The 26,832-nt window shown below is 42.5% G+C and overlaps 1 protein-coding gene across 1 annotated transcript in view; it reads right to left on the minus strand.

Moving 5' to 3' along the window:
* Positions 1-26,832, minus strand: part of LOC146796261 (ficolin-2-like) — a 198,305-nt gene that overhangs the window by 22,513 nt on the left and 148,960 nt on the right. The window contains exon 6 of the mRNA XM_085631287.1: positions 11,553-11,682. Within this exon, the coding sequence (XP_085487413.1) occupies positions 11,553-11,682 (130 nt within the window). The remainder of the gene's footprint in view (positions 1-11,552; positions 11,683-26,832) is intronic.

Genomic DNA, 26,832 nt, shown 5'->3' on the forward strand with positions numbered 1-26,832 from the left:
TTCTTGTAGACACTATGGGTCGAAATGGTGGTTTGGTCATGTGTTTGTGTATTTTTGGTACCATATATATGGTAGGACTTTTAGGGTTTGTTTGAATTAAGTATTTCTTTACTTTTTTGTTGATAGTTCCCATGTCAATGGCTTTTTGGACTGTGTTAGTGAGGACTTCAAGAATTTGTTCAGTGGGGTTAAAATCCAGTTTCATGTAGGTGTATTCATCTGATAAATGAGCTTCAACTTGTTCTTCATAGTAATTGGTGTTTAAAATTACCAATGCTCCACCCTTGTCTGCTTTTTGGCAAGTGACGCTCGTTTTGTTAGCTATTGATTTTAGGATCCCCCATTCTTTTTGTGTGAGGTTCTTGGGTTTTTGTCATTTCTGAAAATTGAATTTCTGGAGGTCTTGTTTCACTAGTGATTCAAATGTGTCTAGGCTTTTGTGGCTAATGGGTGCCTATAGGCACTTTTTGTCTTCAATCCTTTTAGGTGGTCTTCAGCAGTGGAGGCAGTGTGTTCTATGATGTTCTCGAAATAATGTCTTAGGCGTAATTTTCTCATCAATTTGAAAAAACTTATTTCCATTTCCAAACTGATGGTGTGTGTTGTGGAAACGAAATAAGTGCCTTTTTGTAATACTTTGGATTCAATTTTGGACAAATGGTAATCTGAGATGTTTATTACTAGGTCGTTTTTGGTCCCCCCTTCTTCTGCTTGTTCTGTTTGGATGTTGTCATAATTGTTTGAGGTAATTCTTTTGTCTTTTCTGGTTCTTTGACTCCTCCTGGGTCTTCCCCGTTGATGGTACCTGCCTCTAAAAAAGAGACGGATGTAGATGTTTCGTTAAGTGTGGTAGCTGGGGTGGTTTGTTCTGTTGTTTTCTTCGGTCGGTTTGAAATGTCGCTTTCTGATGAAGATGTATCTGTATTTGAGTTGTATGGTTTGTTTTGTCTCCGTTTGGCGTATATGTCCGCCCAGGTGTAGACTTCTCCTAGCTTGTAATCTATTGTGTCTCTTCTATATTTTCGGATTTTCCTTTCATTAATTTCTTGGGTGTGTTTTGATAATTGAGTATTGATGTCTTCTAGTACTTTATTCCAATCTTCTGTGGGCAAGGAGGTTTGTAGTTCAGTTTTCACCATTTCTATTTCTTTGGTGAGTTCTTCTAATATGTTGGATAATTCTTCTATGATTAGAAGGATTAAGTCTAAAGAACATTTGTTCAGTATCGCGAACCAGCGGTCCTTGAACTGTTGGATGTTTTTACATAGTGATGGTTTTAGTGGGATTCTCAGTCCCCTTGGAATTCTTTGAGCTTTGTGATATTTGATCATGGTGCTTGCGTGTAATCTCTGGTTGATTGCTTTTTTCGAAAGATAAAGTAATTGGCGTATGCTTTATTCTTTGGTTCTCTTTGATGTGAATTCTGTGATGTCTTCTTGTATAAGAGCGTAAATCTTGTTTGCTGCATCCTCTGTGAAGTCGAACGTGTCCGCTCTGATATCCGTTAAGTTCGATATCTGTTCATAGGCCATGGTTCTCAATAGCGTGCTCCGGTCTGTAGATCAGAGTAGATGAGTATATACGATAAATATAGTACGTGCACTGCTGGAATGTTTGTGTGAGATTTTTTTTAGGTGTATCCAATGTTGTTCCGTGCTCCTGGGTGTCACGTCTCTGATCAAGGAGTGCATATGTTAATATTTTTTGGTTGCAAACCCTTAAAGAATTGGGTGTGTGCCCTGGGCACTGGTATCTCAATGTTTGTTCCTTTTTTACTGATTTCAATAAAGTTGCATAGAATATCAGTTGTTTATAGTTTGCATATTTCATCACGAAATTTCATCGTCATTTCTGTGATGCATTAGTTTAACAAGTTCCACGATCTTACATATCCCGATGCATTTCGGCTTGTAGCCTTCGTCAGGGGAATTTCTAAGGGCAAAAAACAATGTGTATGCTAAGCTTAGTACGCCAGTACATCTGGTTGTGTCAGAGATATAGAAGAACATGCGATGTTAGGTGATTATCATGGTTAGTTCTGCTGAGCGGGTAATGAATCCTGAGCTCGTTATTCGTGTGGTTATTAAAGTGACTGAAGGATATTGCTGTGGGCGTGAGTATACAGAAAGGTTCATTGTCGGTTAAAAGCGTGCGTCCCTGTTTGTAAGAGCTCAATCGACTCGTGCGTGTGATTAAAAGTTTGTGTGGATCCCATAGATACCGCGGTGTGACAGGGGTTAAGAAGGAGGCTAAAAAAGAGAAAATAATCCTGTGCGCCTTTATTACTTACTGTGATGTGGACGGTGTTTAGAACTTCCTAGCGCGTTCGGTGTGCAAACGTGCTCGATGCTTCCTTGAGCGTGAAGACGTTGTAACGGACGTCAATATTAAGCGTCCGAATGTGATTGAAAATAAACATAGGACTGGTTGCATGCAATTAATAGTGAGAAAAGACTGTGTTAAGTAAGAATGAATATGTGAATCTGGTCTAAAAAAATATATAAATCAAATAGTTACAACAAGTGGTTTCAAATTATGTGAATCAACTCTTGACATATTGATGTTATGAAATACAATCAATCAGAGATAACACGTAAATTCCATCCGGTCATTCATCCCGTGTGGTTTCATTGAGTTCAATGTACGTATCCAATAGTTTTTGCGTTGTAATAATGTTTTATGGTTGTCTTTGCCTTCGGATTTAGTGACAATTTCTAAGACATTGAATTTAAGTTGACTTATATTGTGTCCGGCCTCAAGGAAATGGCTCGCCACTGTAGATTTTAAATTCTGGGTTCTAATGTTAATTTTGTGTTCGTTAATGCGTGTTTTAATTTTTCTTTCTGTTTGTCTCACGTAGATTTTACCACAGGGACGTTTTAGCGAGTATATGGTATTAGTGGTTTCACATGTGGCTGTTACTTTCAATTTGATCGTGTGTCCTTTCATGGGATGTGTAATGTATGATCCGGGTATGATGTTGTTACAATTGTTACAGGTCCAACATGCTATGGTTCCTTTGTATCGGGTATGTTTATCCTAATCTGTGGGATTTTTTATGATCTCTCCCAGGTTTTTAGCTCTGGTGTATGTGAAGATAGGTTCCCTTTCAAATATGTTGTTAAAGTCTGGTTCCGATTTCAATATGGGCCAATGTCTTCTGATGGTATTTTTGAAGCTTTTATGACGCTCGGTTGTAAGTATTTGTCCAAGTATTTCCCTACTGGTTCGTGAAGGCTGTTTCTTGTAGACACTATGGGTCGAAATGGTGGTTTCGTCAAGTGTTTGTGTATTTTTGGTACCATATATATGGTAGGACTTTTGGGGTTTGTTTGAATCAAGTATTTCTTTACTTTTTCGTTGATAGTTCCCATGTAAATGGCTTTTTGGACTGTGTTAGTGAGGACTTCAAGAATTTGTTCAGTGGGGTTAAAATCCAGTTTCATGTAGGTGTATTCATCTGATAAATGAGCTTCAACTTGTTCTTCATAGTAACTGGTGTTTAAAATTACCAATGCTCCACCCTTGTCTGCTTTTTGGCAAGTGATGCTCATTTTGTTAGCTATTGATTTTAGGATCCCCCATTCTTTTTGTGTGAGGTTCTTGGATTTTTGTCGTTTCTGAAAATTGAATTTCTGGAGGTCTTGTTTCACTAGTGATTCAAATGTGTGTAGGCTTTTGTGGCTGATGGGTGCCATATAGGCACTTTTTGTCTTCAATCCTTTTAGGGGGTCTTCAGCAGTGGAGGCAGTGTGTTCTATGATGTTCTCGAAATAATGTCTTAGGCGTAATTTTCTCATCAATTTGAAAAAACTTATTTCCATTTCCAAACTGTTGGTGTGTGTTGTGGGAATGAAAGAAGTGCCTTTTTGTAATACTTTGGATTCAATTTTGGACAAATGGTAATCTGAGATGTTGATTACTAGGTCGTTTTTGGTCCCCCCTTCTTCTGCTTGTTCTGTTTGGATGTTGTCATACGTGTTTGAGGTAATTCTTTTGTCTTTTCTGGTTCGTGAAGACTGTTTCTTGTAGACACTATGGGTCGAAATGGTGGTTTGGTCAAGTGTTTGTGTATTGTTGGTACCATATATATGGTAGGACTTTTGGGGTTTGTTTGAATCAAGTATTTCTTTACTTTTTTGTTGATAGTTCCCATGTCAATGGCTTTTTAGACTGTGTTAGTGAGGACTTCAAGAATTTGTTCAGTGGTGTTAAAATCCAGTTTCATGTAGGTGTATTCATCTGATAAATGAGCTTCAACTTGTTCTTCATAGTAATTGGTGTTTAAAATTACCAATTCTCCACCCTTGTCTGCTTTTTGGCAAGTGATGCTCGTTTTGTTAGCTATTGATTTTAGGATCCCCCATTCTTTTTGTGTGAGGTTCTTGGGTTTTTGTCGTTTCTGAAAATTGAATTTCTGGAGGTCTTGTTTCACTAGTGATTCAAATGTGTCTAGGCTTTTGTGGCTAATGGGTGCCTATAGGCACTTTTTGTCTTCAATCCTTTTAGGTGGTCTTCAGCAGTGGAGGCAGTGTGTTCTATGATGTTCTCGAAATAATGTCTTAGGCGTAATTTTCTCATCAATTTGAAAAAACTTATTTCCATTTCCAAACTGATGGTGTGTGTTGTGGAAACGAAATAAGTGCCTTTTTGTAATACTTTGGAATCAATTTTGGACAAATGGTAATCTGAGATGTTTATTACTAGGTCGTTTTTGGTCCCCCTTCTTCTGCTTGTTCTGTTTGGATGTTGTCATAATTGTTTGAGGTAATTCTTTTGTCTTTTCTGGTTCTTTGACTCCTCCTGGGTCTTCCCCGTTGATGGTACCTGCCTCTAAAAAAGAGACGGATGTAGATGTTTTGTTAAGTGTGGTAGCTGGGGTGGTTTGTTCTGTTGTTTTCTTCGGTCGCTTTGAAATGTCGCTTTCTGATGAAGATGTATCTGTATTTGAGGTGTATGGTTTGTTTTGTCTCCGTTTGGTGTATATGTCCGCCCAGGTGTAGACTTCTCCTAGCTTGTAATCTATTGTGTCTCTCCTATATTTTCGGATTTTCCTTTCATTAATTTCTTGGGTGTGTTTTGATAATTGAGTATTGATGTCTTCTAGTACTTTATTCCAATCTTCTATGGGCAAGGAGGTTTGTAGTTCAGTTTTCACCATTTCTATTTCTTTGGTGAGTTCTTCTAGTATATTGGATAATTCTTCTATGATTAGAAGGATCAAGTCTAAAGAACATTTGTTCAGTATCGCGAACCAGCGGTCCTTGAACTGTTGGATGTTTTTACATAGTGATGGTTTTAGTGGGATTCTCAGTCCCCTTGGAATTCTTTGAGCTTTGTGATATTTGATCATGGTGCTTGCGTGTAATCTCTGGTTGATTGCTTTTTTCGAAAGATAAAGTAATTGGCGTATGCTTTGTTCTTTGGTTCTCTTTGATGTGAATTCTGTGATGTCTTCTTGTATAAGAGCGTAAATCTTGTTTGCTGCATCCTCTGTGAAGGCGAACGTGTCCGCTCTGATATCCGTTAAGTTCGATATCTGTTCATAGGCCATGGTTCTCAATAGCGTGCTCTGTTCTGTAGATCAGAGTAGATGAGTATATACGATAAATATAGTACGTGCACTGCTGGAATGTTTGTGTGAGATTTTTTCTAGGTGTATCCAATGTTGTTCCGTGCTCCTGGGTGTCACGTCTCTGATCAAGGAGTGCATATGTTAATATTTTTTGGTTGCAAACTCTTAAAGAATTGGGTGTGTCCCCTGGGCACTGGTATCGCAATGTTTGTTCCTTTTTTACTGATTTCAATAAAGTTGCATAGAATTTCAGTTGTTTATAGTTTGTTTATTTCATCACGAAATTTCATCGTCATTTCTGTGATGCATTAGTTAAACAAGTTCCATGATCTTTAAGGGTTTGCAACCAAAAAATATTTACATATGCACTCCTTGATCAGAGAAGTGACACCCAGGAGCACGGAACAACATTGCATACACCTAGAAAAAATCTCACACAAACATTCCACCAGTGCACGTACTATATTTATCGTATAGTTAGAATGTGGTCATAAGGCAGAATAACCATTCATTTCTTTTCCAATTCGAGATTGATTTTGAACATCCTTTATGCAGCCACTAGTAGGGGTTGAGAAGGATTCTGGGTACTCAGGATTAGCTTCTCTGGAGCCCTTGGACTTTCTCTTAAATTTAAACCCAGGCAGGGTTAGCACTCAGCAGTATATTTTAACTAGGTATCGATTTAGTTCAATCCTTTAGGAAATGGCTAACCTTCAGCTACACATTTTAGGGAAGCATCAGAGCAGGGTCCACACATGTCTGTGGTAATATTCCTCTTCAAATGTCTGGAGTGTAGCCTCACTTTCTAGTCATAGTTGGCAGAGCCAGTGCCTGTCACAAACAAACGCAGTCATTGTGTTTGGAATGTGTAGCACTCATATGAAAAAATATACCCCTGTTTTTGATGTGGGTATGTTTTTCCTACATCCTGCATGCACTGAACTGCTAATGTCTATTTGTCACCAGGGAGAGGGAGTAACCTTCAGTAATATATGCTTGCTATTGTTGCCTAGAAAGTGTATTATTGGATTAAATTACTGTAATCAGAAGATATGCTTTAAAGGCATAAGCAAGGATAAAGAATGAAAGACAAAACTACTGGATGAATAAGGGATTGCCATACCAGTCCTGACATTGAAGTACATCTCTGTTTAGCAAACATGCACTCCGGAAAAATGCTAGCTGGCTGAAATGGAATCACCCATTGCCACATGCTGTATGCTAAGGAGGGTGGAAGAAGAAAAATGTGGATGGACACTGAAAAAATGAGTGGATGAAGAAGACAGATTCAAAGCTCCTTTATGTATGTGTAAATGTATACATTTTTATATACATTTTTAATTAATGAGGCTTCAAAGACAGCTAAAGCTGTTTCAAGGCAAGATCTAAAAATTAACATGCAATCCTGATGTGAATATATGGATATAAAATGAAGCTGATAAGAAGTATGGTAAGCTCATCCTCCCAGCACTAGTCCATAGCCCTACACCTTACCTTCATATTTTGATTGATTTGCTGGTAACCATTCCCCAGGTTCTGGCACCTAAAACATGTATGTATTGAATGGCATTTGTAATGCATGAAATCTGAACACATATTAACAGAAATCTACGTTTTTAAAGTGATTTAAAACAAGTCTTCTATGCATGCACAATCTGCGCAGCAATGGTCAGTCATGTTTAGATATTCTTTGACAATGATTACAAGGTGAACAGGGAGACTGACATTGGATGTCCCAAAACCGAAGAACATCAACAGTGCACAGGTCCCTGAATACATAAGAACAATTCCAAGACTGCTTAAATTCTTAAAAAATCATAACCAAACACATGCTCATGCTCATCCTTCATTTTCAATCTGCTATCTTTTAGGTAGGTCTCAGTTACCCTGATTCCACTAAAATCCGTTGGAAGTTGAAGTTATAGCGATTCTAGGAAAATTCTTCATTTTGCATGATCACGCATATTTGTTGTAATGATAATTCTGTTGTTTGACTCTGTGCAATGGGACCCTACTAACCAGGCCCCAGTGCATATGCTCTGACCCCTAACACATGTTGAAATTTGCAATACTCATAATTGGCATATTTGACGTACCTCTAACTCCCCTACTATATGGTACAAAGAGCACCCAGGGCCTGTAAGTTAAAAGTCACTGGTGGACTGCAACACACATTGTACCACCACTAGGATGATGGTACAAAACATGACTACAGGACTACAGGCATTTACATGGCTGTTCAGGTTTAAATCGCCCCTCTATTGTCCTTCTAGCCAGTCTGATACCAATCCCATTGAGAGAGGAACTAACAACCAATGTTGGGTGTCACAGAGGAGGGGTTGCTCATTTCCCTGCTACACCTGTAAATTAGGCACAGGAGCTCTGCACATGGGAGGGAAAGTTTTTGTTATGTCAGATTTAAGATGAGAATGGCTCTGTGGGATTTTTTTGCAGAGGGGCACACACGAACTACTACAAAAGTGGGTAAAGTTATCCCTAGGTGCTTTTTCCCTATTGGTTAGAGAGGGCCCAGGGGTCACCTCACTCACAGGCCAGTGCCAATAATAAACGGGGCATCCCTGGGCACACTCTTCAGAACACTTCTGGGCCTGTGGAAGACAGAAGAAAAACTGCATCTGCCGATTGAGATCTGTGAAGAGAACTCTGAGGGCTGGACCTGCTTCCACTTGTACCTAGGACTAAGCAGTAGACTTTAATGGTCATTTGGCTGACCTTCTGTTAAACTATAGACACACAAAAGCTGCAAGACACCAATATTTCTTGAAGAAACCAACCGAACAGTTTCTACCGGACTTGTCCTGGACCCTGCTGGTGGTTTCTGTTAGAGTGTGTCCTGACCTCCGGAAATGCTGGAACCCTTGGCAGGTGTTAAAGTGTACTCCTCCTGCCTAACAGAAAAGCTGGGACTTAAAAACTTTTTGCTCAATTTCTGTCCAAAAAACTGTTGTTGGACCAGGATTAACCTGCATACGATCCATTGAGGTGCATTGCCGATAGTCCTTACTTCGCCGCAGCTCCTACTACACTCTTCTCCACAGAAACATATCTGATTCAGCTGGCATGTTACTGACCAGCATCCAACAATGTCCAACCCTCTTTGGTTCCAGCATGCTGCCTTGCCCAACTTTGGAAATCCAACTTCCAAAAAAGAGTCTTAGTCTGAAGGTAGAAATCTTCACCAGGCCTGACGCCGAGCATCAACCGATCAACACCTTCCTGGGAGTAAATTCTTACTTTTCCTGCTCAGAGCTTTTCCTGCCTTTGTAAATGGCTTCTCAGAGACCTGGTCCTTCATCAAACTGGCGTTGATGAGCTCATCTTCGAATCCAATCAGAAGCCTTATTCCATTGAGGACTCCACCTTCTCGTACATTCTCTAAGCATGAAAGTAATTTTTAGACTGGGAAGAGTACAACCCCTTTATCTGACCCACACTCCAATTAAATTGGTCTGAAAACGTACCCTTATCCCGATCTAGCATGATGAGTTGGCCACATTTTGCGCTTTGCATTTTTTAGTTCTATTTTTATTAAAAAATGTAAAAACAAATATCTCAGGTTTCCCTTATTGGATTTTTGTTGTTTTGGTGTCATTTTGTTCATTAAAGAATTCTCTATTTTTGTAAATTGGAGTGGGATTTTTATAGTGATAGGTTTTTGACCATCTAACTGGTTTGTTAGTTGTAAATGCCTTACACGTTTTCTTAAGTTAAGCATGCCTGTTCTATGCCATAGCTACCAAGGGTTGAACTCAGAATTAAATTACTGGACCTAACAAGAATAGTGCCTTTATTACTTGTGATCAACTACTATCCACTCAATAGTTCAGTTTCTCACAAAAATGGCATCCTGTAACTGAACATTTATATGCAATTGGCGCTGCTGCTCCACTGCCTTCGACCATGCTCTAGAATGCATATAATTATAACATTCATAAAAACTGTTTATAGATGGCGTCCCTGAGTGTGTATACCTGTGCATGCTTGGGCAGCCAACTTTGAATGTTTTTGAGGAGCTAGAACAAAGCCAATTCCAAGACGGCAGCCCTGGCATGTACATGTGTCCACATGTATGGGCAACCATTTAAAGACAGCCACCATTAGCATTGCCCTCTCGAGAATCAGCACACGACAAGTAGCAATGAAAATTCAGTAACAATGTCAGGAAAATTGCTGATCTCTCACTAACGAAAATAAATAAATACATTTTAAAAAACGTTTTTGAAAAAAAATGGCTAGTTAAAAAAAAAAGAGAGAACATTGGCCCAAGTGCCCATGGTACAGCAAAGGAAATGTGTGCACTGTGCACAGTCTAAATGTCACCACTCACAGCAAGGGGAGCCAATGAATAGATGAAGTGAGCTGACCCAGTCCACTTACTGCGTGCTGTGGTGGTTGTTGGCAGAATGTGAATGGTAATACAAAATACCAAAATAAATGCAAATATTTGTAAAGATGATTTTTTTTAACTAAAGGCCATACTTAAATCCAGACCCAATAAATTAGTACAATGCAATGCAGCACTATTCATGTCATCAATCTTCTAGCTAATTTAAATGATCAACTCGAAAAATGAAGGAAAATACAAGTGAAGTAGAAACTTCCTCAACATTTGAGAGGCATGACATTTTTATCCAGATTAATCAGCATGAGGTTACTCAATTCATTGCAATGCATGTGTGTAACAGTAGAATACAGTGAGATTAACCGAAACAAAAGATTGATGCAATTTTTGACAATTCCACTGTGACATAGTATGTCAAAAAGTGCAAAGCACTGGTGCCTCAAAAGAGAGCACTGTATTGAAGAGAGGTCGGGAATTAATCAAATGCCTAAAAGTGTTAAATTCACCTCTAGAAAACAGAAGCTTCCTCTCATATGTAAATCACATTTTCTGTCTATGAAAATGTTTTGCAGTTCACAGTGAAGCTGAAGTTTTGCAACTAGGGAGAGGTATGGATTCTTGGGGTAATACATTATGAAAAACAAACTGTGTGGAAGATGGCATGTCATTAGAAAAAATATTTGAGGATGAGACTGTTAGGTAAAGCTCACATGACTGCTTATGGTCTATTGAAGTTTTGCGAGCCCTGCAGTTCAGCTGGTTAGGCCACAAAATTGTTGTAGGTCATAGAGGTGGTTAAACTGCAGTAACTATTTAAATTATCAAAACTAACATTACTTCGCAATTTGATTACAGTGGAGAACCAGGGGCGACTTTAGGGTAGAGCAATCTGTGCTGCCGCACTGGGCGCCGACCTTAAAGGGGAGGCTCTGTTTTTAGCAGTAACTTATAATTTAAAAGCACCTGCAGAAGAGACCCTTGTACGTCCAGCTTCCAGGTAGCAATACGATTGTCAAGATAACTCTTGTGATTAATGTTCCTACTGTTGAGAGAGATGTAGGTTTTGTCTAGTGGCAGTTTTGACTGGCCATAAAGTAGCACAAATGGTTAGTATGCCTGCTGCAAAGATCAGATCTGCATTTTAGGTGGATAGCTTAGTGGATCAAATAATCCAACCATCACCAATACTTTAAGATGAATTAAATATATAAGAGAGAAGGGCTATGGAAAGATGAGGGGGGCCTTTTTTCGGTGTTTTAATAAAGGAATCTGAGGAGGTGGTCATGGGGGGGGGCAATAAGATTGTGGTACCAGGTGACACCAGCTCTAAAGTCGACCCTGCTGAGAATGATCGATATCTAGGTAGTCAAAATTAAAAATGTAGGGTGCAATTACATAGTGGAACAGATAACTTACCGTTGACAAATATTTGGAGTGAGTTGAAGGCTGCAGGTAAAATGCTAGGCAAGGAGAACTGAGAAGTTATTTACAAACAGATACTAATACATATAATCACTTTTATGAAAATACAGGAGTAGTTCAGAAGCAGTCCCAATGTGCAAACATTCGAGTACTGACAAAAAATATGAGACATTACAAAATGTAATGTTTTACCTTCTGATGTTAAAGTTTGTCTATTATCGTTCCCCAACCAGAATTCTGACAGCTGGTTCCCAAACCCTCTCTTGTAGACCATCCATTCGCGGAAAAAGTCCACTGAACCATCTGAACCTCTCTGGAACACCTAAAAAGAGAAAGTCTTAGATAGGAGAATGTATTTATCTCGAAAAAAGATTTAAAAAGGGTAACGTACCGTGCAACTTTTGTGAAGGAATGACAAGGTTAAGAAGTGACCCGCAAGAGCTTTGAGACATGCACTCATGGCACGAACTGTTAGCTACGGCGACTATATTGTGCAAATGGTGGAAAGAAATAACAGCGCATCCTAATACAATGACAACTAAAATATATTCTGAGTAATTAAGAAAGATTATTTTAACAAAAGCTTATATCCATTTTGCTGCTATTTTTAATTCTCTTTTATTAATTTGTGAGGTGGGACACAAGTGATGCTATCTCCTTTCCTCATACGTTCCCCTTACAGGATGTGGTGCAGCGGCCGGAGCCGCTGACTCAGGAGCTGGGGATCCGGGTTCATGTCTCAATGGTGGCTCAATATCCTTTGATTCTGGGCAAATTACTTACACTCCCTGTGCCCATGGACAGCACCTGGATACCCTCACGGGTGACAAGCCGCGCTACATGAATGTACAAATTATTATTATTAACTAAAGTAAATCGTCCAATGTGTCGCAAACATTACTCAGGCAGAGAGGGAGTTGGATCCTGCATGACCAGCCAAGTGTCTTGAATCATGAGAGCGTAGGGTTGTGTGTCAGAATTATTTTATAGTACTCTGGCCTCACCTCCCTACTTTCAGGGGTCGTATGCTTCGTCACTGGGCCCATTCCTCACCCATTTGTTGTGACATGGACAGGCCTACATTAATGGTGAAGGAGTTTGTTGAGCAGAGATATAAAGTGATGTAACAAGACAACTAGTCAAGTTTAAAAAGAGGTCCATCTTCAAGATGACTTACCTTCCTGGGAAACACTATTTTAACCTTGATACTAAACGGAGAGGGAAAGGTTCAAGAAACTGAAAAAAACAGGTGGATTGTTTAGCCAGAACCCTCACAAGGACCCTCTCAGCAGTTTCCAACTGTTCCATACCTGTCTCTTAACTTGTTTGGGCAACCTCTGCAAACTCAGTTGGTAATACAATATTTACTTCATTAAGATAGCCAAATCATCCTCTCTTATTGGATAAATGCTTCTTTGTTCAGCAATGGCACTCCAATCCATTTTCATTGAAAACCAAAGTCAATCATATCAGTAATGATTTGACACTTGAGACATGTCGAAACTCCAAAACCTAAGTCTACAGCCTCTTAGTTCGCTGCCATAGTAAACAGCACATTTCTTTTACATTGATTGTATTATTAATGAGATATGTGTGTAAAACAGGGTCACTTAGGTTGGGGTTGGGCTTTCAGACCATCACATGAACCATATCCTGTCTCTTGACAACCTCCACCCCACTATCAAAGTCCTCTTTCTGAAGCACGATTTTCTGGCATAAGAAGTCTCCTTGTGTCCCTAAGTAAGTCGGCTTTAGTCTAGGTTGTCTGATCCCAGAAAGCTTCATCTCCCTTCATGATTTGCATAAATCTTCCATCTCCCTCATTTTTCAAAACCCTGGGATCTCATACTCTTTCTAATTTATGGTATATATTTCTGCAATCCTCTTTGAATTTGTTCTGTGAAGATTGAACATAAAATATATCAATTACACTAAATTTTCATTCGAGGAAGAAAAAACATTTTAAGAGAATCTTTTAAAAACGTACTTTTTAAAAACGTATTAACAAATTGGAGGTCATTAATTGATACACAATCCTGTGGTCATTAGTCAATTTTCCCACTTATGCCTTTGAGCAATCTGATGTCCCTCAGGCAGTGAATAAAGCTGCCTATTAAGGAGTACCAACATTATGGCCATGTGTGCCATTTTAGTTTGTACAGTATTGTCTCCTATTGTTTTAGGCAGAAAAAAGGTTCCATGAGTAGGCACATGATGGGTTTCCTGGTTCTTTCTTGGTTAACAATGTGAATGCACGTTTTATAATTCTTCTAGAAATATGCATGATTTCCCAGTTCTTCCCCAGCGCATCCTGCACTGAGAAAAATACGGTCCCTCTGACCGGAGCCTGGACACTATGTTGTCTATTTTATTTTGTACAACAATATATTTTGGGTGGGGAAAGGCATTGGCGAAATATACATTATTAATCAAATAATAAATAACACAAACACAGATAATGACTCGCATGAGAATATGTATTTTTCTCATAGATATTTCATACATTTTGAATGCGCTCAGAATCCTATTTCAGATTTTGATATTAATTCCTTGTATACAAAATGTTCGTCAATATGCCCTCAATTCAATTGTCCCTAAAGCCTTCTATTCCTTCCTGTAGGCATCAAATGTTGTTTATGGAGAGGTATTTTTGTTTACCAATCTTACTCTTATACGAATTTGCATAATTAAACCAATTTAACAAGTGAGTTCACAGTTGTCGCGTGTCTCCATTGTGCAGAAGATTGTTGAAGTAGGAATAGGCTCTGATTCTAAAATTGCTCGTGGAATTCTTGTCTATCTGATTCACAGTGGGTAGGCTTTGCCAACTCCAGTTTTTTAAGTCGAGCATTTGAGACCTCTTGTATATGTATTTAGTATATTACCTACTGGCGGTCGCCAGTAGGTAGTTATAGTTAGGACCACGTTTCCATAGGAAATCCGCAACATTCTATTTTGAATAACTTTGGCACCGGTCGACGAATCCTCGCGAATTTTTCAAAATAGGTGGGGCGCTCCGCTCCGCTCCTACCCTGAAAGTCTCAGGGGGATTCGTCAAGCGGGGGCTGAGATAAAAGGGGGGTCCCAAAACGCGTTTTTCCCATGCATTTTTCCATAGGACCTTTAGACAGGGCTACAGCCCGAACCGCTGAACAGAATTTAATGAAATTTGGCAGAGAGGTAGTCCCCAGGTCAAGGAAGTGCCTTTTGTAGGTTTGGTGTAAATCTGTTCAGTAGATTCTGAGAAAATAGCCTTTAAATCAATATATATATCTGTGGCAGCTTACGGTGCGCTTACCGTGCGCTTACCGTAAGCTTACCGTACGCGTACGGTGGCGTGCGCGAGCGTGATTCTGATTGGCTCTTAGATCTTAGTAAACATTCGAATCGGTCGAAACCAGGAAGCGGCGGCCGCCATTTGAGGTTCCGTGTGGGACGGAACAACACTTTTTGGGTGATGACGAATATGGGTGAGTTGGGTATCTACGAACCGCAAATGACGAGTATAATGGGTGTACGCAGTTTCGCTACGCAACCACGTATGGTTCGTCTGATTTTTGGGTTTGTTCACCTGACCCCTCGGGTTCCATTTTAGATACGGCATCCATTTTGTCTCTTGCCCTCAAGTAGCCAGCGAACGGACTTCGTCCGCTTCGTGACCCTGGGACTCCCAAGCTTACACGAGGGACATGTGTTCTTTGGGGTATGACTTTTATGACGAGGGGAACGACACGACGAAGGCAGATGGCCCCGCTCAAGGCTCATCTTGCCGTGCCGGTCTATTGTTTCAGCCATGCATACATTAGACACGGTGTCTCTGATCCCGTTATCAAGTTCCCTTTATTACTCCTAACACTCTTCTCTAATCTGTTGTGCATCCTTGTCCTTTCTTTGCATCTGTTCTTGTCTCTTCTCCTAATGTGTTTATGGTCAGGATGGAATGTGTTTTATTGCAGAGAAGATATGTTTTTATAGTTGGGAACTGGCAATACTGTTGTAATTATGTTCCGGCCTCCTGAAACATGAACGCGACCCTTTTGAAGTTTATTATGGGAACTGAGTTGTAATCTTTGTTCACTATACTGTTCTATGGGAAAAACGTGTATAAAAGGAGCGATCCACTTTTGCAAATTGAAGCAGTCTCCGAGAACCTACACGCTGTGTACTTCTTGTGACCTCTGTATCCCTGAAGTTAATAAACGCTGATCTCTGACGTCGCTGGAAGTGTCCCGTGTCTCTGTGTTTGGTACGCCAGAACAGGTAACCCGCGAAGGTTTCAGGTGTTGTTCCCTGGCACCGCTGGGTCTTAGAAAAACCCAGTCCTTCAGTTGGCGCCCAACGTTGGGCGACATCAGCGGTACCGGTCCAAAGCCCGACGATCGTGAGGAACTTCGTGTGAAATCCCCGAGGGAAGGTGCACCCCGCTTCATCGATCCAGTTGTCGAAATAAGTGGCCCGACGTCTTTTCCCGCGAAGATCCCCGCCTCCTGACGGCTGCGACGGACTGATGCCCTGACTGTCGACCTGTTTTGGCGCCTGGCGTAGTCCTTTGTACGGCGAGATGATAGACGGGCCTTCCTGGTGACGCCATTGTTCTTTCAGTTAAGTATTTGTGGGTCACTCCCAGTGTTCCTTTGTTGTTTGCATGGTACCATAGCATTTGTGGTTCTTAGTTGTTGGGTTTTATGTGACGATTGCAATTGCCAAAAACCGAGGGTCTCGCAAACGTTTTGCGAGGATATCATAAATTCGATAGCCCTTGAAGTTTGTAAACTCGGTTAGTGTGCGCGATGCCTAGCCGTAGTACTTTGTTTGGGGTTCTCAAATGTTGCAGAATGGATTCCCGGCTGGAGGATTCATGTCCGATACCTCCGGTTGGAACTCCAATTTACGAGCTCTATAGTCGCCATGGCGTGGGTCCTATCGTGTATAATGAATATTGGGTCCGCTACACTAAAAATGATGGTGTTCTTAGTTGGCCATCTCATGGTAGTTTCGAAACTGCCGTTTTAGATAATTTGGAAGCTAAACTGTTTAAAAAGAAGGCTAGGCCGGCCATGTTTGATTCCTTCCGGTTGTGGCGGAAAGAGGCCAAGCAGAAAGAAATCAAACAGAGTAAGAAAAATAAAAGGGACGGTGTTATTGCGGTGATGCAAGATGCTTAACAGTATCAGCAAGATAAAAATGAGAAAGAGCAGGAAGTTAGTGCTCGACTTCATCATATGGCGGTGGATAAATGTTATCCGGTGCTACCGTCTAATGTCGATAAGTCGGGAGACGAAGCGGTAGAGGATTCGCTATTGTCTTATCTGTTGAAATCACCACCTCCCTATGCTCCCGATACTCTGGGTCCTGTGATTCTACCTCTTCCCCCACCTGCTGTTTTGGCGGCCGCTGGTCAGCCCGCCGTTCCTCCCGCTCTCCCGCAAACCCTTGTGCCACAAATCGTTCCTCCTCTTTTACCGGTTTCTCTTCCTACTGCGCCTTTTCAAGTCCCTCCTCAGTCTGTCGTTCCCACTACTCCTGGTGCCGCGTCTACTTCTATTGCCTCTACCCCTACTGTTGTTGCGCCTGCATCTTCTTCCTCTTCTCCTTCTGTTCGTAGTCGTCTCCTGACTGCTGTTGCTACTCTTTATTCTCCGCTTTTTGGGCCAATACCCGGCTCGACTCTTTCTGATGCCGCTCAGCGGCGCAGTCAGGTTCCTGATGATAGGGAACGTGAATCGCTGGTAAAAATGGCACGTAAATGGATACGTAATCCCGTTAAATACTCTTCGCGTGTAGTGTTTGAGACATTTTCTCAGTTTAATGCGCCCACTCAACGATTCGTGTTTGAGGAATGGTGTCAATCGTTGAAGGAGGAGTGGGATTACGATGTGGTAGATGATGTACCGTCGGAGGTTTCTGATCTCCAGCATCGGTTCACAACCGGTGTGATCGTGGGTGATAAGGTTCGAGAAGCTCTAGAACGTCTGTTATCATTTCGATGTACAGTGCAACCTCGAGCATTGTTTAAGGAAGAGACTGCCGCGTGGATGGCACAACCTGGTCAATATCCGATGCGGGAAGTTCCCCCAGTATGGATGCCAAGTGATCCTACTGCTAACCCTGCTGTCCCAGGCCGTTTTCAGAGAGTGTGGATACACCTCCCTTGGAAACGATCGGAAGTCTTACAGGTGAAGCAAACTTTGCCTGATCCCCGTAAAAATCCAGCGGGTTATTATAAGGAGTTGTCCCAATTGGTGGATGCTACTGTTATGAACCTTGCTGATATTGATATGTTGTTTGGCAATGTAGTGCCTCAGCCGATTTGGGCGAAAATTCGTCACGAGAATCATGCAGCCGAGTTGGGCGGTGATTGGGCTGCCCTTACAGCGGCAGACGCTCAGCAAGTTGGTGGGGCTAAGCCTGAGCAGCTTATTGTGGAATTGCCCCAGAGGATAATTACCCTCATGAAAACGCTTATGCCGGCGATGCGCGTCAATTGGGACAAGTTGTCCGCGTGCAAGCAAAAGAGGGACGAAAGCGTATCCGACTTCTTTACGAGATTCGAGGAAGCATTTGTCGATCATAGTGGCCAGGACATGGGTTCAGAAGGTGGTCAGCGGTTGTTTGTTGATAAGTTTGTATCGAACTTGTTGCCCGAACTTAGCAATAAGTTGAAAAATTCTGAGAGTTCATGGGCTGTTTCTACCACTGCTCAAATATTGGCTACGGCCCAATATTACGAAAATAGGGAAAAGGAGGAAAGTGAACGTGCAGATAAGAAAACAAAGGATCTTAAAACTAAGGTCCTATTGCAGCAAGCGTATCCTCCGCGCTCAAATTTTAATGATTCGCAACAGCCAAATAGATCGCAATCACAGTTCTCTAGATCGCAGACACGGAATGACTCTCCCGCACCTCGTTTTGTGTTGGGATATAATCAATGTGCGTACTGTCGAGGGGAGGGCCATTTGAAGTTTAATTGTCCGGTTCTCCGTGATAGGAATAATGGTGTGTCAGCTCGAGGAGGTCGTGGTGGTCCTCAACAAGCTTCACGTGGTAGAGGTCGTGGAGTTATTCAGAATCAGGCCGAGCGTTTTGCCACTTCCTCAGACTCGCAGAATTGTTTCGATCGACGTGAACAATCGTCTGGTAGATCTGCACAGTATCATGTGGATGACCATTACGTTGAGCATGATGTTGATACGGATGGTATCTACTAGGACAGCCATAGACAAAGGAAGGGAGAAGTATCAGTTCCGGTTGATCAGAGAGGACCTTATGTTGCAGTAGCCACATTGGGCGTCGTTGAGCCTTTTCTGTTGGACACTGGTGCAGCAAAAAGTTCCATTATGCATTCGAAACTCCCTGGCGCACCTTTGTCTGGCTTAACGAATGTTTCCGTTGGATTCTCTGGCGCCCCCGTTAGCAATCCAGTCTCTCGCCCCTTGCCCCTTACGATTGGGTCTCACGAGTTAGAAGCTCCTTTGATTTTGACTACTGGTTGTGGTGAGAATCTTTTGGGTTTGGATTTGTTGAAGAGGTTACATGCGACTTTGTACTGCTCTCCTACGGGTGTGGAGCTTACATTGGGTGAGAATGTGATTTCCCCTATGTATCTCTCGATCGATAAGCTTCCGCCGGAATTGAGTTCTCTTCCGGTCTCTTTGTGGGCAACAGGTCCCAATGATGTGGGCCTACTGAGCATCCCACCTTATGTTGTTCAATTGAAAGCTGATGCACGCTTACCACGCATACCCCAGTATCGTATTTCCCTTGATGGTGAACGGGCACTTTTAGCGATCATTTATGATCTGATCGGTAAAGATGTTATCGAAGAGACACGAGGTAACGTATGTAATAGTCCCGTGTTGCCTATTCTGAAACGAACTGATCCGTCCAAGCCTCCCGTGTACCGTCTAGTTATTGACTTACGGGAAGTAAATAAAATTGTTGTCCCACAGTTTCCTGTGGTTCCAGACATTACAGCTTTACTGACTCTGATTCCAGCCTCTGCATCATGGTTCTCGGTAATCGATCTGAAGAATGCGTTCTTTACCATTCCGATTGCTGAGGTAAGTCGTGATTTGTTCGGATTTTCGTTAGGAGGTCGCAGTTTCCGGTTCAAATGCGCACCTCAAGGCTACTGTGAGAGCCCATCGATCTATAGCCAAGCTCTTAAAAGTCAACTAGACGCATTTGTGCTGCCAACTGGTGCGGCTTTGATTCAGTACGTTGACGATCTGTTGGTAGCTGCAGATACTGAGCAAGTTTGCAAGACTGCTACTGTGTCACTATTGCAGCATCTTTGTGACTTACACCACAAAGTGTCACCTTCTAAGTTACAATATTGTTGTCAAGAAGTTACCTACTTAGGTCACTTATTGTCAAAGGCGGGAAGAAGGTTGACCCCTGAAAGAATTGCAGCAATTGCTCGAATGACTGTGCCGACGACCCAGAGAGATGTGCGTGCCTTTTTAGGTATCACGTCATACTGCAGACAGTGGATTCCAAATTTTTCACTGTTAGCGAAGCCATTGATAGCTCTCACATGCAAGGATGTCTCGACTCCTTTGCCATGGACGGAGGAATGTCAGAAAAGTTTTTCTGAACTACGTGATGCATTGTGTTCGGCTCCTGTGTTAGGTACTCCTGATTACAGCAAGCCATTCACATTATACGTTCACGAGAGGGAAGGTTGTGCGTTGAGTGTTTTAACGCAACAATTTGGTGACAAGCAGCGCCCGTGTGCATATTTTTCCTCCACCTTAGACCCGGTAGCTAGAGCGTTGCCAAGTTGCTTGAGGGCGACGGCGGCAGCAGCGGCGTCTATTCGGCAGTCCGCAGGTCTTGTTATGGATAATATGCTCATGGTGATGGTTCCACATGCAGTTGATACTCTTTTGAATCGGACAAAGACTCAACATCTGACGAGTGCAAGGTTGTCTGGGTACGAGCTGACCCTTTTGGCAAGTCATATACAGATCAAACGTTGTAATGTATTGAATCCGGCGACATTGTTGCCGATTAATATGGAATCAGATGATGTCCCACCACATGATTGTTATTTACGAACTGAGGAAGAAACAAAAGGTCGTGTGGACCTGAAAAACACTCCCTTGACAGATCCCGATGGTACTTTGTATGTGGATGGTTCGTGCTTTAAATTGCCGAATGGTGATGTGACGACTGCGTATGCTGTAGTGACGTTGAGCACGGTTGTGGAAACTGCGAGATTGAATCAGAATTCAGCGCAAGCTGCAGAGTTGATTGCATTGACAAGAGCGTGTGTTTTGTCTAAAGGAAAGCGAGTGAATGTGTTTACCGACAGTCAGTATGCATTCGGTGTTGCGCATAACTTTGGAAGATTGTGGAGAGAAAGAGGATTTATGACATCGCATGGTACGAAGATTCAGCATGGGCAGCTTGTGAATGACCTTTTGGATGCACTTACGCTGCCTAAACAAGTGGCGATTGTTAAATGTAGTGCACATCGGAAAGTGACGGATGATGTTGGTCGTGGTAATGCGTTTGCGGATGAGATTGCTAAGGAAACGGCTAAGGATCTTGCGACTCGAATGTATGTCACGAGTTCAGTGAGGTGGCCGATGGAGACTGGTATGTGTGAAAATACTATTGAAAGTGTGAAAGCAATTCAGAACGAAGCTACTAAAGCCGAAAAGACTAAGTGGAAAGAAAGTACGGGAAAGTTGGACATGCATGGATGTTGGGTTGACCTGACGGAATGTCAGAGGTGGATGTTACCAGATGCGTACGTATTAGCTGTTGTGACGATGGCTCATGGGTTGTCACATATCAGTGCGAAAGGAATATGTAGGTTTTTGTCCCCTGTATGGAGAAATGAGGGTATTGCTAAGTGTGCCGAGAGAGTGGTTAAGAACTGTATGGTGTGTTTGATGCACAATCCTGGCAAGGGCACTCCCACTCCACCTGGTCATTTTGCTCCTCCTGTTTGTCCCTTTGAGGTTGTCCAGCTGGACTTTATCCATATGGAGAGATGCAATTACCTAAAGTATGTTTTGGTTGTGGTTTGTGCGTTCTCCAGATGGATTGAGGCCTATCCTCTTAAGGATAACACTGCCCTGTCCACAGCAAAAATCCTGCTGAAGGAATATTTTCCTCGGTATGGAATGCCACGGATTGTATGGTCGGATAATGGAAGTGAGTTTGTGGGAAGTGTAATGCAGAGTGTGTGCAAGGGTCTTGGAATTCGTCAAAAATTCCATAGTGCTAATCATCCTCAGGCAGCGGGTTTGGTTGAAGGGTACAATGGTACCCTAAAACTAAAACTCGCCAAGATCCAGGCTACGACTGGTCTATCATGGCCTGATGCCTTGCCTCTGGCTCTCCTATCGACCAGAGCGACCGTACACTCTCGAGTAGGGCTTAGCCCATATGAGATTGTGTTCGGCCGCCCTGCGAATATTTGGGGGGTCCCGAGACCAAGGGCTTTTGATAGTCTTGAGTATCCCATGTTAATTGATTACCTGCATGATTTGACCACTAAACTACGGTTAATCCATCAACAGGTCTTTGAAGCTCTACCGGCGCAGACAGAGGGTCCTGGACACCAGCTCCGGCCAGGAGACTGGGTTGTTACCCGAAATTTTGGTCGGAAGCGTAACTTGGAGCCAAGATTTGTAGGACCCTTCCAAGTCTTATTAACGACGAGGACTGCGGTTCGACTGGAGGGCCGGAAGAATTGGGTGCACGCCAGCCATACGAAAAGGGTACCGATTCCCTTACCAACGGATGGTTGGGTGAGGACTGGGATTTCGGCAACAGAAACTGAGACTCCTTTGCACTTTGTGCCGTTTAGCGACGCTCAACCTGTGGGGAATGATTTGTCACTGCCAAACCCACATGTGGAGTCATCGGTAGCAGAGAGCCCAAGGTCTGACTCGTTGTCCGCTTCATCGAATACTGTTGCGCCAGCTGAACAATTGTTTGTAGAGCAAACTCGACCTGGAAGAAGTCGATACTTTCTTCGTTCAAGGACTAATAAAAATGAGTTGTATATTTGCTTTTGATGTTATGAACATTATGGACAATTATATCCTTTCTTTTTAAGTTTTTATGTGCTGTCCCACGGCTCAGAGATTTGTAATCTGAACTTTTCGAGGGAACCTCTCCATCCGGGTTACCGTAGGGCCGTGCGGGTACTCCTTTCTGTTTAGCAGGTTTCTGACGCTAGGTCGGTTACTGTTGTCGATTCCTGGGAACTCCTGGGGATTGATAATCGCTACTCAGAACGAAGTGCGTCAAGTACGTCACGGACGGTTTGTAGAGGATGGTATTCTCTAAGCTGTTGGAAGTGGAAAGGATGTCGGCGCGGAGATTGGAATTAAGAAGAGTTGTATGTACCAAATGCTTTTTGTTTCAGGTGTTCCTATTGTTCCTGACTGTATCTATGTTATTGGTGGGTGGAGTGTATTTAGGAGTACAGTTGTTATTACCTTCTGTTTCACCTACCTCTTCTCCTAAACTGAGCTCCCTCACCACTGTTTCCCCACATTCTTTTCATCCCCTGCCTCAACATGAACAGGTTAGGCGTGCGGAATTTATGAATAACTCCTTCGTTCAACTTCTACATCAGCATCAGTTGGTGATGAATACTACCAATTGTTGGGTGTGTGGGTTAATGCCACATACCATGGATAGGGGTATTCCATATTTGGTCCTTCCTTACAGCTCCCAGGGTTCGGCTCGAGCATTCCAAACTATGTTCCGTAGTGCACTAGATTCCTACCCCAGTCGAGAGCCACGTTCTGCCAATTTTGGTCCTGGGCCGTATCACAAACCTTTGGCGATAGCGATAGCGGATTTAGATAGAGATGTTTTTGATGCATCGCTTATCCCAAATGAAGAGGTACAGGCTTATAAGGATCTGAGCGAGGCTGAGTATAGTACGTCAGTGGGTGATAGACAGCTTAAGAGCTCGTCCCCAATATGGATTGTACCACACCTCGGTAATTTCTGCTTGAAAGGTATGGGTCGAAATCCGAGAACACAACTTGGGAACAGTGCTTGCACTGACACGTATGTTCTGCCGATGCTCTCCTCCCCTGTTTTTCTGACCGCTAAGGGCACCTATTTTGTATGTTATGAACGCGCATATACATGGTTACCCCGTGATTTTTCGGGTACCTGTTATATTGCGAATCTTTTACCGCCGACTTTCACAGTTGCCTCAGATTATCACAAGACTAGAGTCGTGAGAGGCGTTATTAGCAAAGAGGATACTGCCGGTCAAGAAGCAGGAGACTTCTTTAAGGGTTTCTTGCCGTTTTGGGGACCTATGGTTAATAGTAGGAACCTAAGACAGTTGACACGTGTAGTAGAGTCGACTGCTAATATTACTGCAAGTGCCCTTGGTAATCTCACAGCTGAACTTCAGGCGGATAGACTCATGACGTTGCAGAACCGTATGGTTCTAGATGTTGTTCTCGCAGATAGAGGTGGTGTGTGCAAAGTTATCCATTCGAGTTGTTGCATTTTTATTCCTGACAATGCTCCAACTGTCTACCAAGCCATCTCGAAGTTGCACAAGATCTCCGAGTCCATACACGTGGACGAAGGTAATTGGACGCTTCTAGGATGGTTTTGGGGCCTGATGTCAACTTGGGGTTGGAAGATTCTGATGATCGTAGGAGTTGTTGTAACGTTTCTGTTCACGTGTTGTCTTTGTGTACAGTGTGGTCCTGCCTTATGTGGCCTATGTGCTACAACGTGTATAAGACGACCATCTGTTACCAAGGAGACGTTGATGAATAGAATGATGTTCCAGCAGCAATTGAACGATCTGATGAATATTGAAATAGATTCTGATCTTGACTAGTGCTTGCCTACATGAGGGCAAAAGGAGCGTCTGAGGTTCCGTGTGGGACGGAACGACACTTTTTGGGTGATGACGAATATGGGTGAGTTGGGTATCTACGAACCGCAAATGACGAGTATAGTGGGTGTACGCAGTTTCGCTACGCAACCACGTATGGTTCGTCTGATTTTTGGGTTTGTTCATCTGACCCCTCGGGTTCCATTTTAGATACGGCATCCATTTTGTCTCTTGCCCTCAAGTAGCCAGCGAACGGACTTCGTCCGCTTCGTGACCCTGGGACTCCCAAGCTTACACGAGGGACATGTGTTCTTTGGGGTATGACTTTTATGACGAGGGGAACGACACGACGAAGGCAGATGGCCCCGCTCAAGGCTCATCTTGCCGTGCCGGTCTATTGTTTCAGCCATGCATACATTAGACACGGTGTCTCTGATCCCGTTATCAAGTTCCCTTTATTACTCCTAACACTCTTCTCTAATCTGTTGTGCATCCTTGTCCTTTCTTTGCATCTGTTCTTGTCTCTTCTCCTAATGTGTTTATGGTCAGGATGGAATGTGTTTTATTGCAGAGAAGATATGTTTTTATAGTTGGGAACTGGCAATACTGTTGTAATTATGTTCCGGCCTCCTGAAACATGAACGCGACCCTTTTGAAGTTTATTATGGGAACTGAGTTGTAATCTTTGTTCACTATACTGTTCTATGGGAAAAACGTGTATAAAAGGAGCGATCCACTTTTGCAAATTGAAGCAGTCTCCGAGAACCTACACGCTGTGTACTTCTTATGACCTCTGTATCCCTGCAGTTAATAAACGCTGATCTCTGACGTCGCTGGAAGTGTCCTGTGTCTCTGTGTTTGGTACGCCAGAACAGGTAACCCGCGAAGGTTTCAGGTGTTGTTCCCTGGCACCGCTGGGTCTTAGAAAAACCCAGTCCTTCACATTTTTTCTCTCGCTTCCTGAGTTGGGCAGCAAAAACGAACCCCAAAAATGTGTAAAGAGGCAGTTTCATGAGATCCTAACCACCCAGCACTGATACAGGGGTCCCCAAACCACCCCCAAGCCCAAAAAAAAAAAAAAAATTTTTTCCGGAAAATCGCCGATTACGCTTACCGTACGCGTACGGTAAAAAATTGTAAAAAAAAAAAAAATTATCCACATTCTCCCCACCCCGTGTGCAAATGGTGCCCGAAGGGCACCATTTGTGTATGGCATAAAACATGTAAGAAGTTAACAAAGAATACATTTCACAAAGATGCGCAAAATATGTCCCCCATGTGCGCACGGTGCGCGAAGCGCATCGTGCGTACATGGCCCATCCCGCTTAACGTGGGCACGCGGTGCGTGCAGCGCAACGCGTGACCACTGTGCACGCACGGAACGAACTGCGTTAACTGGGCGCGCACGCCACGAATGGCGTAAAGTAACTTAGCATTTAAAAAACCTTGCAAATTCACTGAAAAAACCATAGGTTCCACACATGTTATAGTTAGCTGGACATTTTACTGATAAAAAACCAATGAAATTCCCCCGTTATAGTTACTGCAGGCAACTATAACTCACGCGACCGCAATCTTCTGCTGATGACATATGTGTCTTTATGAAAAAAAAATATTTGTAATATATGTAAAGCTAAAATTTAATGGAAGAAGACATGGGCAAATAAGTGTCTAAATACAGTATTAGCATCAGCAGAGGATTGCGGTCGCGTGAGTTATAGTTGCCTGCAGTAACTATAACGGGGGAATTTCATTGGTTTTTTATCAGTAAAATGTCCAGCTAACTATAACATGTGTGAAACCTATGGTTTTTTCAGTGAATACTTATATGTGTATGTACCTCGTGGGCTCTGGAGATCAGCCCTAGGACTTGTCTGCTTCTGCTTAGGGACTTTTTTTCTGTTTAACTGCCTCTATTTAACTGTCTTGATAGAAAATGACCAGCAGAGGTCAGTAAAATACCAGAATTGCTTTCTGCTGAGGGACTTTCATTTTTTTTGTTTTTCTGGCAACTGCCTCTATTTAACTTTCTTGATAGAAAACGACCAGCAGAGGTCAGTAAAATACCAGAATCACTTTAGCATTCTCTAGATTCCAGTCCATAGAAATTGTCTTCCACAAGCACCCATAGACAATAATATTTTTTTCAAATCCTATATTTTCAGTGATATGACCACCGAAGGCCCTTATTTTATATTAAAAACAGTACTTTGGACTATACCATTTCCCGCTGAAAGGTAATATTTCTCTCCATGTGTTCCCATACCTGGAGCGTCACGCAGTTAGGTGCTTACTTTCCTTCCATGTTAAAGAACAGTAAATGTTTCAGCACCCGGGCTAATGTGCTGCATAGCTAAATACACATAAGGTCCCAAAGGCGAGACCGATTGCATTGCAAATGCTTCTTCTGATTGTGATGCATGAGGCTTTGGCTGCAGCAGCCACACCTTGTTCCATATTGTTTGCTCCCCTTCCCCTACCAGAAAAAAAACCTCACCCTTCCCTACTCCTCTATGACCCTCTCTCATTACCACCCCACGCACAGGCCCTCACATACATGTATCACCTGCTCAAAGCAGGTGTCAAATGCATGCGTTAATACATGACACTGTGCACCCTATGCTGTTTCGG

Source organism: Triturus cristatus, chromosome 10 (genome assembly GCF_964204655.1).
Source record: "Triturus cristatus chromosome 10, aTriCri1.1, whole genome shotgun sequence".
Taxonomy (NCBI): Eukaryota; Metazoa; Chordata; class Amphibia; order Caudata; family Salamandridae; genus Triturus; species Triturus cristatus.